Genomic DNA, 15,658 nt, shown 5'->3' on the forward strand with positions numbered 1-15,658 from the left:
ATAATTTCTAAGTTTTATTCGCTGTTATGTTTGCTATGATAAATAATACCTACATACTAATGACTGTCAGACAATTTACGACCTAGGCTATTAAATTGAAAACTAATGGACAGGTATATTTAACAAACAAACCATGTAATACTTATCATCTATAAAGACTTAACAATTTATACATTATAAGTGCATCATCCCATTGTTACATAAAGGGCTCATGTAAACAACCAAATAGGGCAACGACCACCACCAAAACGTAAATAGAATATTATCTATTAATAATAAGTTAAAAATAATTACAGCGCTTAGGAAGGGAAGAGAGAGTCCCGTGCCTTTAAGATTAATTACTCTGAATGTAAAATAGAAATAGGAAATGTTTGAAGTCACTGCAGGTCTCACTTTAGTTCTTTCGTCTTAGACGTTATGTAATATTGTAGTTATAAATAGTACAGATTTTGTTTGACCGGTCCAGTTATTTATGACGTGTCGGATTTTATCTATATGATGTTTATTATACACATAAATATCAATTAAGGTTGAGATACTTAATGAGAAAGACAAACTTGTGACTGTCGTAACTATATGAAAAAAAATAATGGGAAAACCAGAGAATCATGATGTGCCCTAATTAGAACGATAAAATTTCCTTATTGAATTGTTCTTATCAGTCAAAATAAACGAGTGACAGTCGAAACATTTACTAAAGAATTTACATTTGACCTTTATGAATATTTATCAATGAGATTTTTGGGGAAGTTTAAGGAAAATTGTATGACGCAGCAGTTAGAACGTATGTCGATCGTCCTACGCTGCAGCGAAAATTCTCACCCACGTAATTCAAAGGTCGGAGGTCACACGTGTTGAGTCGTAAACACTTGCTAAAACTATATGCGCAATATCAGTCGACGCTGAAACCGATGTTGTGTTCACATTTCAGTATTTCACAACTATTGTTATTCATGGATATAATTTGACGACTGTCATGAACTATTATTTCTCAATAATTTATAATATTATGCAATGTTTATTAAATTCATTTCGTTATTCCTTTCAGTTTTTCAGATTGACATATACAAGATAAGAGGGCGAGCGTATAATAAATTTTACTGAAATAGATTTCATTTATTAGAATGCTAAAAGGTCAAGACGTTTTTTTACTTCTTTACTGAAAATATCCGCTGACTTCGCGGTCGTATTGAAATTCATAAATAGCCTCTGACATTAGGTAGGTAGGTAATCTAAATATATAATCGTATTTAGAATCATAATGGTACGAATGAATATATATAAATTTCGCAACGCAAAATAGTTTAAAATTGCTCATGCATTCACAAAGGGAAGTAGGGCTTCTAGAGGCAAGGTCGATACTACCAAGCACAATATCCGACAGTGACAATGTAAACAATTATTAAATACAACAGTCCGTCCGTGTGTAACCGGCTCACGTTAAGTGAATTAATAACCGATGAATCCTGATGTTACGGGATTAATAGTCCGGTTGTATGATGTTCGGGCGTGATCGATAGCTTTACGTTTAGTTCCATACGACACGTTCAAATAAACATTATTATATGATAACTAATCAAATTACCAAATTTTTATCAATTAACAAACATTTTGGTCGATTGTATTTCCTCTACACAGGAATTCTGTATGAGGAAAAACCCGAGTCATAAACAGGAATCACAACTTAAATAACTCCCGCTTAACAAATTGCTTTTAAAGTTGTTAAGTCGTTTCTAATTCCTAACTTGTATATCAAAACATTTTATATTATCTTATATTCATATATATTATAGTATATATTTATAGATACTTCATTTGGACCTGGTTTATTTTTAGATAAGCAATTAACATACATATTGCGACACGTGTACAAATCGAACTCACGTCGCATATAACCAAAACAAATCTTATCATGATTCTGATAATACACAATAGTTTAGATAAACCGTGGCTTTTGAACTATATAACAATGAATAGAAATAATTATGCCGCATTAATTAGTCGAATGCCATGATTGAAACATATTTTCATTGTAGCGACCGCTGTTACTAAGATTACGTTTATTTGTGTTTTAATTACGGTCACTCGTAAATTATTTTGAAACTTTTCATTAATTCCATTTGATGAGATAAAATATTTTTTAATTAAATAACTTACCTCATTTATGTGTTTGTAGGTTTTAATAAGGTCGACACTGAGTTTCCTTAACGGCGCCGTCGAAGGATCTCGAAAGTTATGCGGTATTCGGGCTTGCATAGCCTGGGAAATCGAGAAAGTATTGTATAAATGTGATGTTTATATTATAAAATGAAATTAAAAGCAAATAAAGCAGAGTAAAAGGAAGCATGAATTCTAATTGATTTTTTTCTACATGCAGATAGATAAAGAACATATAGCAACACAGTTCAGTGATTCAACATATACCTAGATCAGCTGTTTATTGTTTAGTGAGAATGTACAAAAAAAACAGTGAATCAGCCTATGGAAGATATTGTTGCAAAAGCAAAAATCCTATAATTATATCTAATAAGAAAATAAAATAAGCGAAAGAACATCTACGGTTAACATTCTTACCAGATTAGGAAAGCATCCTACACGAGACAGTTTGTAAGTAAGATTCAAATTAAAAACAATAACAAGAAACTTTAAATATCCTCAAATGTTAAAATTGCGTAATTTAAAAATATACAAAATTGGCCATTATACGCAAACGGCGCAAAATCTGCTAAAACATTAACTGCAAAGAAAAAACCTTTTACTGAGAAAACTGTAGTGGAGCCCATTAAATAATTAGCTAAGTCTAGACAGAAAAGTATCTATAGGATGGTTTGCAGCTCCTACTTAACACTCAAATACGAGTTCTTCAGCAAAAGGGAACTTGTAGATAATTAGTGGCACTTTGTTTGAGGGATAATTTATTTACTTGTGCATAATGTCTAGGCTGACAGCGTTGTTAATGGTGCTTTTAATAAAACAATGAGATCTCGCCGTACGCAATTTCCGTTAAGAAAATACCCTCAAACATTTTTGTAATTAATTAAATGAGAATTCTTATTTTCTTTAATTAGAATAACGTGTAAATATTTTAGAGGAGCGGCTTTTATATATCTTTGTGGAATCTATTATATACGCATCTTGTTTTTCCTGTCATCTTATTCATCGCAAGTTGTTGTCAACGGTCTATCGATGGTTCTTTCTTTACATGGGGGAGGGGTTGTACACCCAAACTGCCTCGTGCATTTACCTGAGCGGGGGTACGGTAGCGCCAGAAAGCTCTTGGGTTGCGCACATGGGCGCTCACCTGAATGTCCGAGGGCGCGCTCATGGAGGCCAACTGTTCCTCGGCTACCAGCCTCCCGTACAAGGGCCCGTGCCGCCTCTCGCCGCTAGCGGTCTCTGGTATACCGCCGCCGACCACGCCCACTACAAAAAAAAAACGGTTAGTTAAAATGTACCCAATATTCAATTTGGTTTTCCTATACTAATCTATGTACGCATAAAATGGTAATAATCGATAAAATATGTATCATTGCCATAAATATTTTAATGAAATTCAAATTTTAATGTTATATATTACGAAAGCTGTAAATAATATTCAATTATAAAATAGTTACAGAAGTACGAAATGAAAGATAAGACATACCCAGCAGACTGAGTCACAAACGGTCCCAATTAAAATACAAATAGATAATTTACGGTTTAGATACAGTTAGATTGATGTACATAGTGGCGCGTGTCAATCAACTCGATGCCATAGTTCAAATTTCCATGTAAACCAGTATGAACATGACCGCCCACTCGCCACCGTTTTCAAACACTGTCAATCATTTTTAAAGCTTGCGAGTATTCTAATACAATATGATAATGTTATATTGTATTCATTTTTGATCAATAAGATTGAAATATTTTCTGCCTTTCATGATAGTTATTGTTTGATTTCCAAACTACGCAGTTTCATTTCAAAAGTTGGTTTAATGTACGTAGTGAATGATTTTAATATTTTTAAAAATCCATTCCCATGAAAACTTCTCCTTGTCAATTTCTAAATACATATCAATCTTTTCAAACTTTATCACATATTAAGCGACAAGCGATGAACAACAAGTCACTAAGTATTTCTCGTTGGCTTTCCAATAAAATTGCTTTGACAAGCAAGCCAGTGCGTAACTTTTGAATTTAGCACCTAGCAAAACAAAAACTTATTATACATCTATCTCTATTTATGTTAAAACAAACTTCGAAAAGACAATAGATATACAACACTCAAATTTTTCTTTATAGAGATTAGGTTACTTCTATGTACGTATTTACTTATATATGTATGTTTCTATAAATATATCGCATGCTAATGTGGCAAACCAAGTTATATAACAGTAACTACATTTAAAACACATTTTACTATATAATTGGATAAATCTAGTTAAATCGCCTTGTTGCTCACGTATCGAAACATCAAATTCAATTTCGTTACTTTATTGCATGACAACATTAAATATTTTGACCGTAAAAATTCACAGCGTTAGCTTGTCACGCAATAAATAATACACACTTTTGAATGTAAAACCGATTGCCTCCATTAAAAAAATATACACATACCACAAGCTTTTTTAATTAAATAATTGGGGTTATATGAAAATTAAGGTACATAGAATGAACTGAAAAACATTGACAGTTTTGTATAGGGAATAGAAGGTCAAGCCTTCATAATATTTCAGAAATTCAGCCTTGTTTATGTAGTGTTTGATAAGGCGCGACATTTCATAATAACACCTCTTTTGATTCAGTTGTTTACTACAAGGAGACTCCAAGTCAAAGAAAACTTTGTTCGACGTCTCCTGAGTTGGTATTACTTAACGTACTCATTTAAACTGAGAGTTAATTTTGTTGCAAAAGTACCTACAGTTGACGAGCTTCTTTCATAATATCTTAGATTGGATTGTAACACTCTTTGCGTTTAAGTCCAAACAATAAAATAAATGAGTAAAATCCAATAACAGAACAACAGATTTCTTTTTCATAAAATGCTCAAATTTACTACTATAATAAATGTTTTGTATATATTCAGTTATAAAGTGCGCCATATTTAACATAATAACATTTTAAGCAAGCCTTTCAATTATCAAATTGAAACGTTGCATTCACAGACATCCGCATGTTGTACCATGTGATCTTAACAACTGCGTAGATTGTTGAAACGCGTAACGGTACGAGAGCACACTGTGACGTTCTACAGTCGGTTTCTTTATATTACACCGCGCTTCACATGTATGAATATATGTCATTTCATATTAAGATACGAATATATAAACTAAAGACAAAAGAACAAATTATTCGATCTTATTTTAAAGTCCTCACATCGCACGGACCGTTGACACCAGAGATACATTAATATTTATTAATACCATGTTTCTGCAAGTCATTGTACGACTTGTAATCAAAATACAAAGGCAAGGAGTAATTTTAAATTTATCTTTAACATGATTATTTATTGTAAATCGGGACGTACCTACATCATTCACGTAAAGACGGTAAAGATGACATCTATAAACTACGCATTAACCATGATGACTATATATTGCTGTTTACTGGTTTTCCACGTTGTTTTGTTAGAGTGCGGTCACGTGTGTGCAGAGTGTTCAAGCTAGCTACGTCACTATAGCTGACTTAAGTAGACGCGGCGAACGACAAGCGGACGGCAACCTGTGGTAGATATGCGTGGAATGCGTCAAGTTTGCATTGGATTAGCTTAGATGGTGTTAGACGAATAGACTTTGATGTTTACTATCACTACAGCCTATCATAAGGTTTACAATATATTATTGTTTTATATCTTTCGGTATAAATGTAATATTTACTAGTACACAAAAGAGTATTTTAGATAAACCTTTTACGAATTAATCACTCTTCATGTATCTTAATAAAATTTATGATACGATTATTTTATAATTAAATACAATCCGTGTTAAAAGATTTAAATACATAATAAAAACTCACTTTCTCTTTCTATTATTTTATTTACTTGAGACATCCTTAAAAATACTAGATGTGTCTGAAACTTATTTTATATAAATGGACGATAATGAACTTATCACTGAACACGATCATTTGTTTTAGGAACAAAGAGCTCTGAGAACTCTGAACAAAAACAAAGAAACACTTCAATCAGTACGGCACTATCGAAGATCACGGTGCGCCAGCGTCCCATCTTGCCGCTTCTAGACGGTATCGAAAGCGTGGGTGGGCAGTTTGTTAAACTATCGGTCACAACGTTCGTTGCTGGCGCGTCCTTGCGCGTCACTAACGGCCCCGTGTTATTGTTGTGCAACAATGTTTATACACGTGGCGTTGTTGTGCTGTGAACGCATAACTTGTCAATATCAACGGCGATAAGGAACGCGACGCGGTCCCTCCCTCACTACTGACGCGCTGCCTCTATTAACCACTGAGTAGCGGCCGCTTTAACTACGTACTGAATAAACACGTGATTCTGGTAACGGACATGTAAATGTTTTAATGATTGCAAAACATTTGTAATTTAATTCTTTTATTATTATTAAAAAATCAAACGTCTTCACTTAGCAAAGTTTATTCAAAATAAATTGTTTTCATTTACTATACTTTAAAAGCATCCACAAGTACGCTAGAGTGAGTATTTATATTCAGTTATTAAACTAGACAAATTCCTTTTTTCCTGGCCACTAACCAGCCACGCAATTTCTCCGGTCGTATGCAAATCCTCGAAGCAAACAAAGAATGTAAAAGCACCAACTCAGACGTAGGAACCATACCTCCATTCCAACTGTACTATGTACACCCGCACCCTCAAACCACCAGTCAAATTACGAGACCGCTGAGTAAAGCACTACAACTCTAAGTAATCTAAGTTATTATTCTTGAATAGATCTCATCTCTTAACATGTCCGGTGCTGTAGTTTGTGTGTCCACGTCGCTTTTATTAATTATATGACCCTTGTAAACAGAAATATATAATTCATCTGCAGCTATATACCTAATATTTTATCTTCGTCTTTATTCTTATGACAATTATACTAAAATAAAATATTATAAATATGCATATTATAATAAACTACTTCTTATAACAAGCACTTAGCTATATATTATCCTACATTGACATCAGTCATAACACAGTGTAACAAAGTTGTCTGTTACTATGCCCAATTAACAATTTAATATAAAAAAAATATAACGTAAATAGCTAGACTTCCTTAAATTACACAATATTACATCCAAGGTCTTGTACATTGTGCTGAGGTTAAACAACGAAGACCTTATCAAAATATTTATAAACTATTTAAACTACTATCTGATAAATATATTATCAGACGGAATTATTATACATTTATTATAAAAATATTAACTTATGAGTAGTGACCTTAAGACATATTAAAACACTTTTTTACATTTCCTTACAAAAAAATACGTTTTTTTTTTTTGTTTTACTAATGTTCGCGAATATAAATAGTCGGTTAGATCTTTTGATATCTGAGAGAGAATATCCCAAATAGCTTATTTCAAATCTTATTAATCAACAAAGACTCCTAGAACAAAGCTTTGAGATATGAACCGTCAAACCTTCCGAGAACACGCTACCTATATACTTTTGTTGTAAATATACTTTATGGGATACCAAGAATTAAATTTTAGATTGTATTCGACCTTGTATACTTGTGTGATCGCCCTTGTTGCTTTAAACATGTTACATTTCGAATAATGTTTAATATTTATGAGGAATAAATGTTCTGTCCATAATAAATCAAAAACTAGACGTACTTTTAAATACCACTTCAAATTAGCAATAAGCACTTATGAATGCAAGCAAAATATTATTTACGAAAAAATAAATAATGGCAACTTTTTTAAACAAAAATCAAGTAGGTGAGTAATAAAAATATGAAAAAATATTTAAGAACGAAAATTAAATTACTATAACTGTAACACAGCGCTTATACTAGCTAGTCGGCATCAGTCAAGATAACATCAAATAAATCAAAAACATCCACATTTTGATGACCCTGATTATATTTTTCGACAATCTAGGTTATTATTACCTAAACCCAGATATATAAAACTTATCTATTGTATAAAAATCAACAGAGCTGTACCGTGACACAGCTATGGGTCCGGCCGTGATGCTAATAAGATGGATGTATCGAATCTCCAAAATCGCAATGTAGATACAATATCGCTAGATGAGTGTAAGTGAGCGAGCCGAGGCGAGCCGGTCCGGGGCAGGTTTAACGTCCGGCGCGGCGTGTCTGGCCGTTAACCCGGGGCCCGCGAGGTGCGCGAAAACAACGCGCGCGCCGTTATCACGGAACGTATCATTGATGGATGGGTTCCTAACATTTTTTGGCGCGGTTTTTGACACGTGCATGCAAAACCATCAACCGTTCGTGTCTGAGATGAGAAATAAATGACATTTTATGGAAGTATTCGAATTTATTTTGTTTATTTATTTGTATGTCGTTTTTACTTTTCTGTTAATAATGAATGTCACAATAACTTTGTTTGATATTAATGGCAACTATGAATCAATAAGCAATTGGTCAAATTAACATTAATATTTAATCGCTCTACCCCCCCAATATTCCCCTTTTTATTTAAAATTTAATTAGTTAAATAGCACGGTGTCCGTTCCGTTGGAGTACTTAATGCCGTACATAAAATGAAGACAGAATCAGCACATTCTCGATCAGTGATAAGTCAAGGCTTTAGACAGTTACTATTGTCCAGCATTCAATAGGTGGCTGCTCTAGATTATGAAGGCGGTCGCGCAAAAACTATCGGTCAACGACGCTGAGGCCCGATGGGATGCTGTCTGTTGAAGTTGCCATACATAGTTACAGTCCTTATTGTATTTTTTTGGTATTATAAATGTTAGCCACCTTGAATCCCCCCTCCTACCCCCCTTCCAGACGCCCAGAGTTGATTAGGATGATTCATTTCAGTAACATTTTTCAATTCCAATAATTCTTTCAATCCTGCACAAAGAATGACTTATATTGATACTCTTATATTTTATATTCTTCGACTAAATAAACATTTTCTAACTAGAACTATACAACAATGGCGAAGTTGTTAAGATCATACTGCTCTTCTACATAAATTTATTTTGTTATACATTTTATAAAGAAATTAAACGAATTTTTAGAAACACACTTGTCATCAAATGTTATAAAAACTAACCAAATTGAGGACTGAGACGTTCGAATTAGATCATCCGTAAAAACAAATTAGATTTCAACTCGTTAGTTAAAACTAGAAAAAACTTATGTTTAATATGTATGATAGCTATAATATCTAACCAAAAGTAATCTGAACTAACACAAAACAAAACACATTTTCTTAAATATTTATATTAAACATTTAAATATTGAAGCAATAACAGCACGAACACATTTATTTTCAACAGTGTTTATAACAAATCAACGCTTAAGAAATACCTATTAACCATTATCCTGGACGGCCCTCCGAGTTGACCATTATCTGGATATTAAACGGCTGTTATTACGCAGCAGGTATACATTAGCCATACAAATGTCGTCGATATCAATAGGGCAACGACCACTTCCAATTTGACGGTCGCAAATAAATGTCACAATATATTGCTATAAAGGTTACTTGATCAGAACGAGATCAGATGACGGTGAAAAGTGCATAACGATTTTATACCTTTAAACCGTTAAGTTAACGATGGATGTGATCGTGTCACATACAACGTCCATTTTAACTTTCTATATTCATTCAATTATGAATTAAAATAAACAACCGTTCGCCGCGCAAAAACCTTCGCGGCCGGTCGTTGACACCGAGGGGCACTTTAGGGCTGACTCGTCACACTCCGCCAACAGCGAACCTAATAATAATACTTAATGAAGTATTTATTTTCGACAGTGCTATAATACAAAATACGAAACTATATTATATTTGAACCATAATTAATAAATTGAACTAACCTAGCCATCAATCTTGCTAATTCGTGAATAAAATAAAAGTTATATAAAATAGGACGTAATTTATGATTTCACCTCTATATTACAACGACAATTAGATTTCAAATACCTAGAACTAGTAGGGAATTAATGTTTTTTTTAATGATCTCTCTACACGTAATGTTCGTCAGGTTGTTATGAATCGTCAATAGCATTTGTAATTTCGTCGCCTAAAATAAAGCGGTGACGGAAACGACAAGTCGTATGATATGTACCAGAGACTAAATCTAATTAAAATGCAAATGGTTGTCGGTGAGCAATGAAATCGTGGCCGCAAAATATAATGGGTCGAATGCGAGCGGAGCGTCGACAGTGGTAGAGAAATCTTTACGATTCGCATTGAAAATCTCAAATACCTACACAATATTCGGGTGGTCTGGGCTAGTCCACGTTCGCTCACCTCTAATTGTTATTGAGCTTTGCTAATAATAACATTAACAATATTCTAAACAAGATGCCCTTTCGTAATTGCTAATCATCGAGTCAAAAAGATCTGTACCACAACGTGTTACTAGTAGATAATATTAGGATTTCTTATTAGTTTTACGAAGACAATAACGATCTTATTGGAAATAAGAAAATTATTATATATATCAGCCGGACCTCTCTTGCCGACGTAAAGAAAGTAAAAGAATCGCTAAATGAAATACAAAAAGGCAGATTCACACATCCCAATAAATTTGTTCCGCATTCCAATGTGAAATTTCATTCACAGTTTAAAGCCGAATCGTCTAGACTGTGTGTCGGAGAAAGGTGACCATTCACCGCGGAGACCGCCTGACTACATCGCTTGAGCTCTGAGATATACCCACTTAAATGGTTACCGTTAAACATTTAGCTCCACTCATGTGCAGCAAGAATATATCCGTAGGGACCACGGTATTCTACTGTTATGAGAAATAAGAAACAAATTGACGAAATAGAATTCATATCTCCAGTCAAGTGGATGGATTAAAAATAATTAGAAGTATGTTACATAACAAATTACGAAACAATATAAATTATCAGTACAGCTATGGACATCTACTGAAACAGTGGCATTAATGTCATCACAATAAAATAAGATAAGAAGGAATATGCGTTTTTCAACATACTCTAGACATCTTGAGCTTACAAGGAGACAAATAAAGGGGCCAATGGAAATGAGAAAACGTTAAAACAAGTAAACTATAGCAGGTTACTTTCGAAACACGATATCATCTACATGACGGCCGGTGCACGAGCGTTTTGGTTTAATAGCAGCGCAACGCCAACATCCGCATAGCAACAACTTTCAGATGGTGAATGAAAGTCGGTCGCGGGTGTTAACAGCTCCAGGGATCATCGTAAATATTTGGTACTCTTATCCCGACATAGAAACAATTTATCGATATCCAATTATTTTTAAAACTATCATGTTTAATTACTATGGATATTAAACATATATATTGATACACATTGCTCTATCCTAAAAATATTTTCCATTAATTTTAATGATATACATTATTAATCAAAGCTTAAGAAGAAATATTACTGTTAAATAAATAGTAGTTAAGCATGTACAAATACATATTTCTTAATTCGACAGATTGCAATAATAACAAAAATAATAAGATAGTTGATATGAAACTAAACTTATTAGTAATTACTTCGTTTAGTGAAAATATACTTTTACTGTATTTACTCCGTAATAACAGTGTTCTTAAAAAAAGTCAAACCTCACTTTTAAACTACGACATAACAATAAGTTAAAACTTACCCGATTTAAATTTAAATTTACTTTAATTTAGGAAAACATCTGTTCAAAATGATAAAAAATTATTTTGGAAGGAAAACCGGTGAACTGCCAGTCGGACCGTCGAGGGTCCAAACTCACTTTTTACAATTGTTTAACTTAGGATTATCGATCTACGAGACCTTTATTATTCTGAATTTTATATTAAGAGTAAAAACCATAGAACTTTCTATTTTAATGTAAATTGTGAATAAGTTAATATTAAATATTTGTGGATTGAAAGGGTTTTCTAAACAAACAAGGGACATTAAATGAACTTTAAGTATTTATATGTATATTGGAAGCAATGGAACAGAATTTTCAATATTTAAAAAACCAAGTGTATATAACACATGTATGATGATTGTTAAAAATTATGTATTTATATTTTGGACTAATACTTTTTCGAGGATGGGTTTGTCAAATTTATTAAATTTTTTTTTCAGTGAATCCTAATGAATAGCGATTGGTGGAAAATAACGTAACCTAAAAGACACTAGAAAGAATAAGCAAAAATATAGCATTGCATAAGCAGCATTTGATGGTACGATTTAAGCAATAAACATTGTCTTTAAGTAATTTTTTACTCAAAAGCATCATTCATTGTCACCGAACCTTAATTGTTTCCGACATAGTTATCTCATTCTATTCCGAAATCCGTGATCGAAATCGTTGTAACCGGTCAGTTACCGAGAAACTGGGTTTCGGGAGCATTATCTTTGTTTTATTTAGGTAGATCCGGCATAACTATCTTGAATGGAGTGCCGCCAAGAGCGTGGGAGGTGCAAATTCCGACTTAGCATCAAATTAAAACGCGGATTAACTCATAATATGACACAATAGTAAAATAAATGGGGTTATGTGACACTGGCACATTATTTTTACGACAAAATGTCTATGGATAATAATATAATAGCAATATATGTTGAGAAATATTACCGTTCGTATTATATATTATTCCAAGTTAATTTTAAATAAAACTCAATGTAACGTCGGATAAGGCACCCCACAGCCCGTATCGTATATAATCAACAAATATTAAATTATTTACCAAGGGTACCGTATCCGTGGTGAATATATGTAATTGTATTTCGATTCGATATTGTTAGCCTTACTTCGGAGTATTAAAGTTGTTATCTAATAAAAGCATCAATGCAAGCAACCATCTGCGAGGGTTGAACGTAGAATTAGGTTAAAGGTTGGGGAGGTCGACGAGCGTTAAGCAGTTTTGGGGTCGAGGCTACATGGAGCGATCAATTTAACACAAAATAAACCACATGTTATATCATCAAAATCAGCAGTGGTACTCAGGTGACGGCTTTCATACGTCAATGGCGCACATACGAAACCACAACTAAGTTCCCTCAAAGAAAATTTTCCTTGTATAGTAGGAACAACGATAGATTTGGCGGTAGAAAAAAACTTAACGAAATCATCCACATGGAATCACGAATTTCAAGATAATATTAAATGCATCAAATAACTTCAACTTTTAGTCTGGACATGCTCTCACAATAATAGTATACCAAGCAAAGCAGACAATTTAATTGTAACAACATCCTAAAATCAGGTCAAAGGTATATAGAACAGTGCCCACAGGTAGGTCACAGAGGGTTGTGTGCATTCAACAATAGGCACCTGTGTACAGGTAACTGTCTATGCTAATATTACTATGATGTGAAAATGGAAAATTATGTTATCTTCACTAGGTTCGGTGTATGTCACTTACTAATAACTCTTGTTTAATATGTGCAGTAGGGTGAAGGCAGACAATCAAAAGGCTTACTCAATAGAGTATCAGTAAATAATCACTTACAAGAACACCTACATGTAGTACATGATGAATACAGTTCTCTTGCAGTAGGTAATGCTTGATAAACAAATGAAAGTGTGTGTTTGCCACAAATTTATATTATATTATATTTCATAATTTTTCACAAATCCTACTACATAACAAGTCACATATATTATAAATACCTGCCACAGCTTTATGGTTACCTATCCAACGGAGGTAGTTTGGGTAAAAAATATTTGCAATTATGATTTATCAATAACATTTGACTTCAATAGTTATAGTGGAACTTAAAAAATGAATCGATTAGGTATAACTATTGCTATATGATACATTTGAAGGTATTAACACTATCACATAATCGACTCAGAGGATATAGTGGTCAAACAAATATGTTAAAAATTTTCAATCTTAATGATTAAAAGATAAACTATGTATAAAAAATTTAAATTCAGTTGTGGCATTTGTTTACTCATAGGTTTTTTTTGAAAATAATGGAGAATAAAATATACACAAGATCCAAAAGTATCTAAAAATAAGCTTTTAATACAATTTATATATAAAGATAAACATAATTTTCAGAATTTATATAAAAAATTTGTAAACATTTAGATTTTTTTTCGTTAGGTTTTGTTTGCAATTGTAGGACATATAAAACAGTTTTTAATTTTATCTTCTTAAACCAATACTTGTAAAAATATATATATTTTATAAAACTATTAAGCATTAACCAATACTTACATTTGTTTTTGGCATTCTCATCCATGATCATGTTAAAATGATGGTGGCGGTTCCAAGCTGCCATTTTGCCTTCGTGCGGAGCCCCGAGAAGCACCAGGGCCGCCCCAGCGGGCCCAACTCCGTCTAGGGGCTCCAGTGTCCTCAATACACTACAACTTTGTCACACACTCATAACCCAAGAGGCATAATTAACACACGTACACTGGCTTAAAACGCCGTCGCCTAGGACGGCGGTGTCATCGGCGCCAAACCGCGCCGCACATGCCTTTGCACTTCCGCTCCACGCACTTGCACTCGCGAGTAAACAAGCACGATCAACACGGCAACACGGCACACGACAACGCGCGGTGATTCACCCGGCCGCCCGCACTGCAGCGGACTATGGCGGTATAGCGTGCGCCCGCCCGCGGACCCTACCAGACTGACACGGGACAACCAAACACACGTCCCGTCACGTGTGCAGCACCGACACCACCAACACTATCCTCCGCTCCTTAGATCCTCATACACCAAAACAATTACACTTGACAAAAAATCTATTTCGGCTTATGAAAATGAATGGATGCAACCGAACGAAACGCGACGGGAGGGAGCAAGACGGAGAACACGATTTCCCTTCTTCGATCCGATCCCAACAGGCTCGAATCGAACTCGTGAGTCGCGAACAAAATAATAACAAATGTGCATGAGATGCTTGTTAAATTATGTGCACGTGGGTTGAATCACAGGATCGAAGTACTTACTATCACTTTAGTATTTATAATATAATTACATTACAGTCGTGACAGTATCCGTGTTCACGACGTAAGTGCAATAGCAAGCTTGTGAACAATTTAAAATTTTGATGAAATGCGAACTACTCCATTATACACAAGTATCAAAAGTAATTGATTGATAACACGTTTCATTCGCGTAATTATAAAGTCATTAACTACACTATTTGTAAACAATACACAGCCCGTGATACATTCAGTAAAATAATAGTTTACAACAGAAATCGCGAACGCGTTGATCAAGCGCGACAAGTAGGACATAACATGGCAGACTCGACGAAAAGCACACGAATGTTGTCTTTGGTCGCTTTTATTTTTAAATGCTACAGTTGCCAGTACGTCAATTGTAAATACTTGGGATGTTTCTTTACAGTAAAGAACTAACCTAAGGAAGTATTTGTGTTATTTTGTATAAATTATGTTATTATAAAAATTAAGTGATTTTAATACTCTTTTAGTCCATATCATGATCAAAAATACTTGAAAGTTATATTGCAAGCCTAAATACTTGAACAAGACATCATAGACAATAAATTATAATCTATAAAAATGTAGCCAACTTCTTGGTAGAATTGTGAGAAACATA

At 33.7% G+C, this 15,658-nt stretch overlaps 1 protein-coding gene across 5 annotated transcripts in view; it reads right to left on the reverse strand.

Moving 5' to 3' along the window:
• LOC116770820 (serine/threonine-protein kinase minibrain) overlaps positions 1 to 15,357 on the reverse strand; it is a 75,590-nt gene extending 60,233 nt beyond the window's left edge. Inside the window, exons 1-3 of one of the 5 annotated variants that reach the window (XR_004353564.2) lie at positions 14,300 to 15,357; positions 3,245 to 3,423; positions 2,158 to 2,259 (exon numbers count right to left, since the gene is read on the reverse strand). Coding sequence is in view for 4 of the 5 variants with exons in the window: in XM_032662441.2 (XP_032518332.1) it covers positions 2,158 to 2,259; positions 3,245 to 3,423; positions 14,300 to 14,363 (345 nt within the window). In the remaining variant the exon portion in view is untranslated. Of the gene's footprint in view, positions 1 to 2,157; positions 2,260 to 3,244; positions 3,424 to 5,994; positions 6,310 to 14,299 lie in introns of those variants that run through there. The other 4 variants (XM_032662442.2, XM_032662441.2, XM_061520832.1 and 1 more) reach the window with 4 other exon arrangements.
• Positions 15,358 to 15,658: the final 301 nt, after the last annotated feature.

Source organism: Danaus plexippus, chromosome 7 (assembly GCF_018135715.1).
Source record: "Danaus plexippus chromosome 7, MEX_DaPlex, whole genome shotgun sequence".
Taxonomy (NCBI): Eukaryota; Metazoa; Arthropoda; class Insecta; order Lepidoptera; family Nymphalidae; genus Danaus; species Danaus plexippus.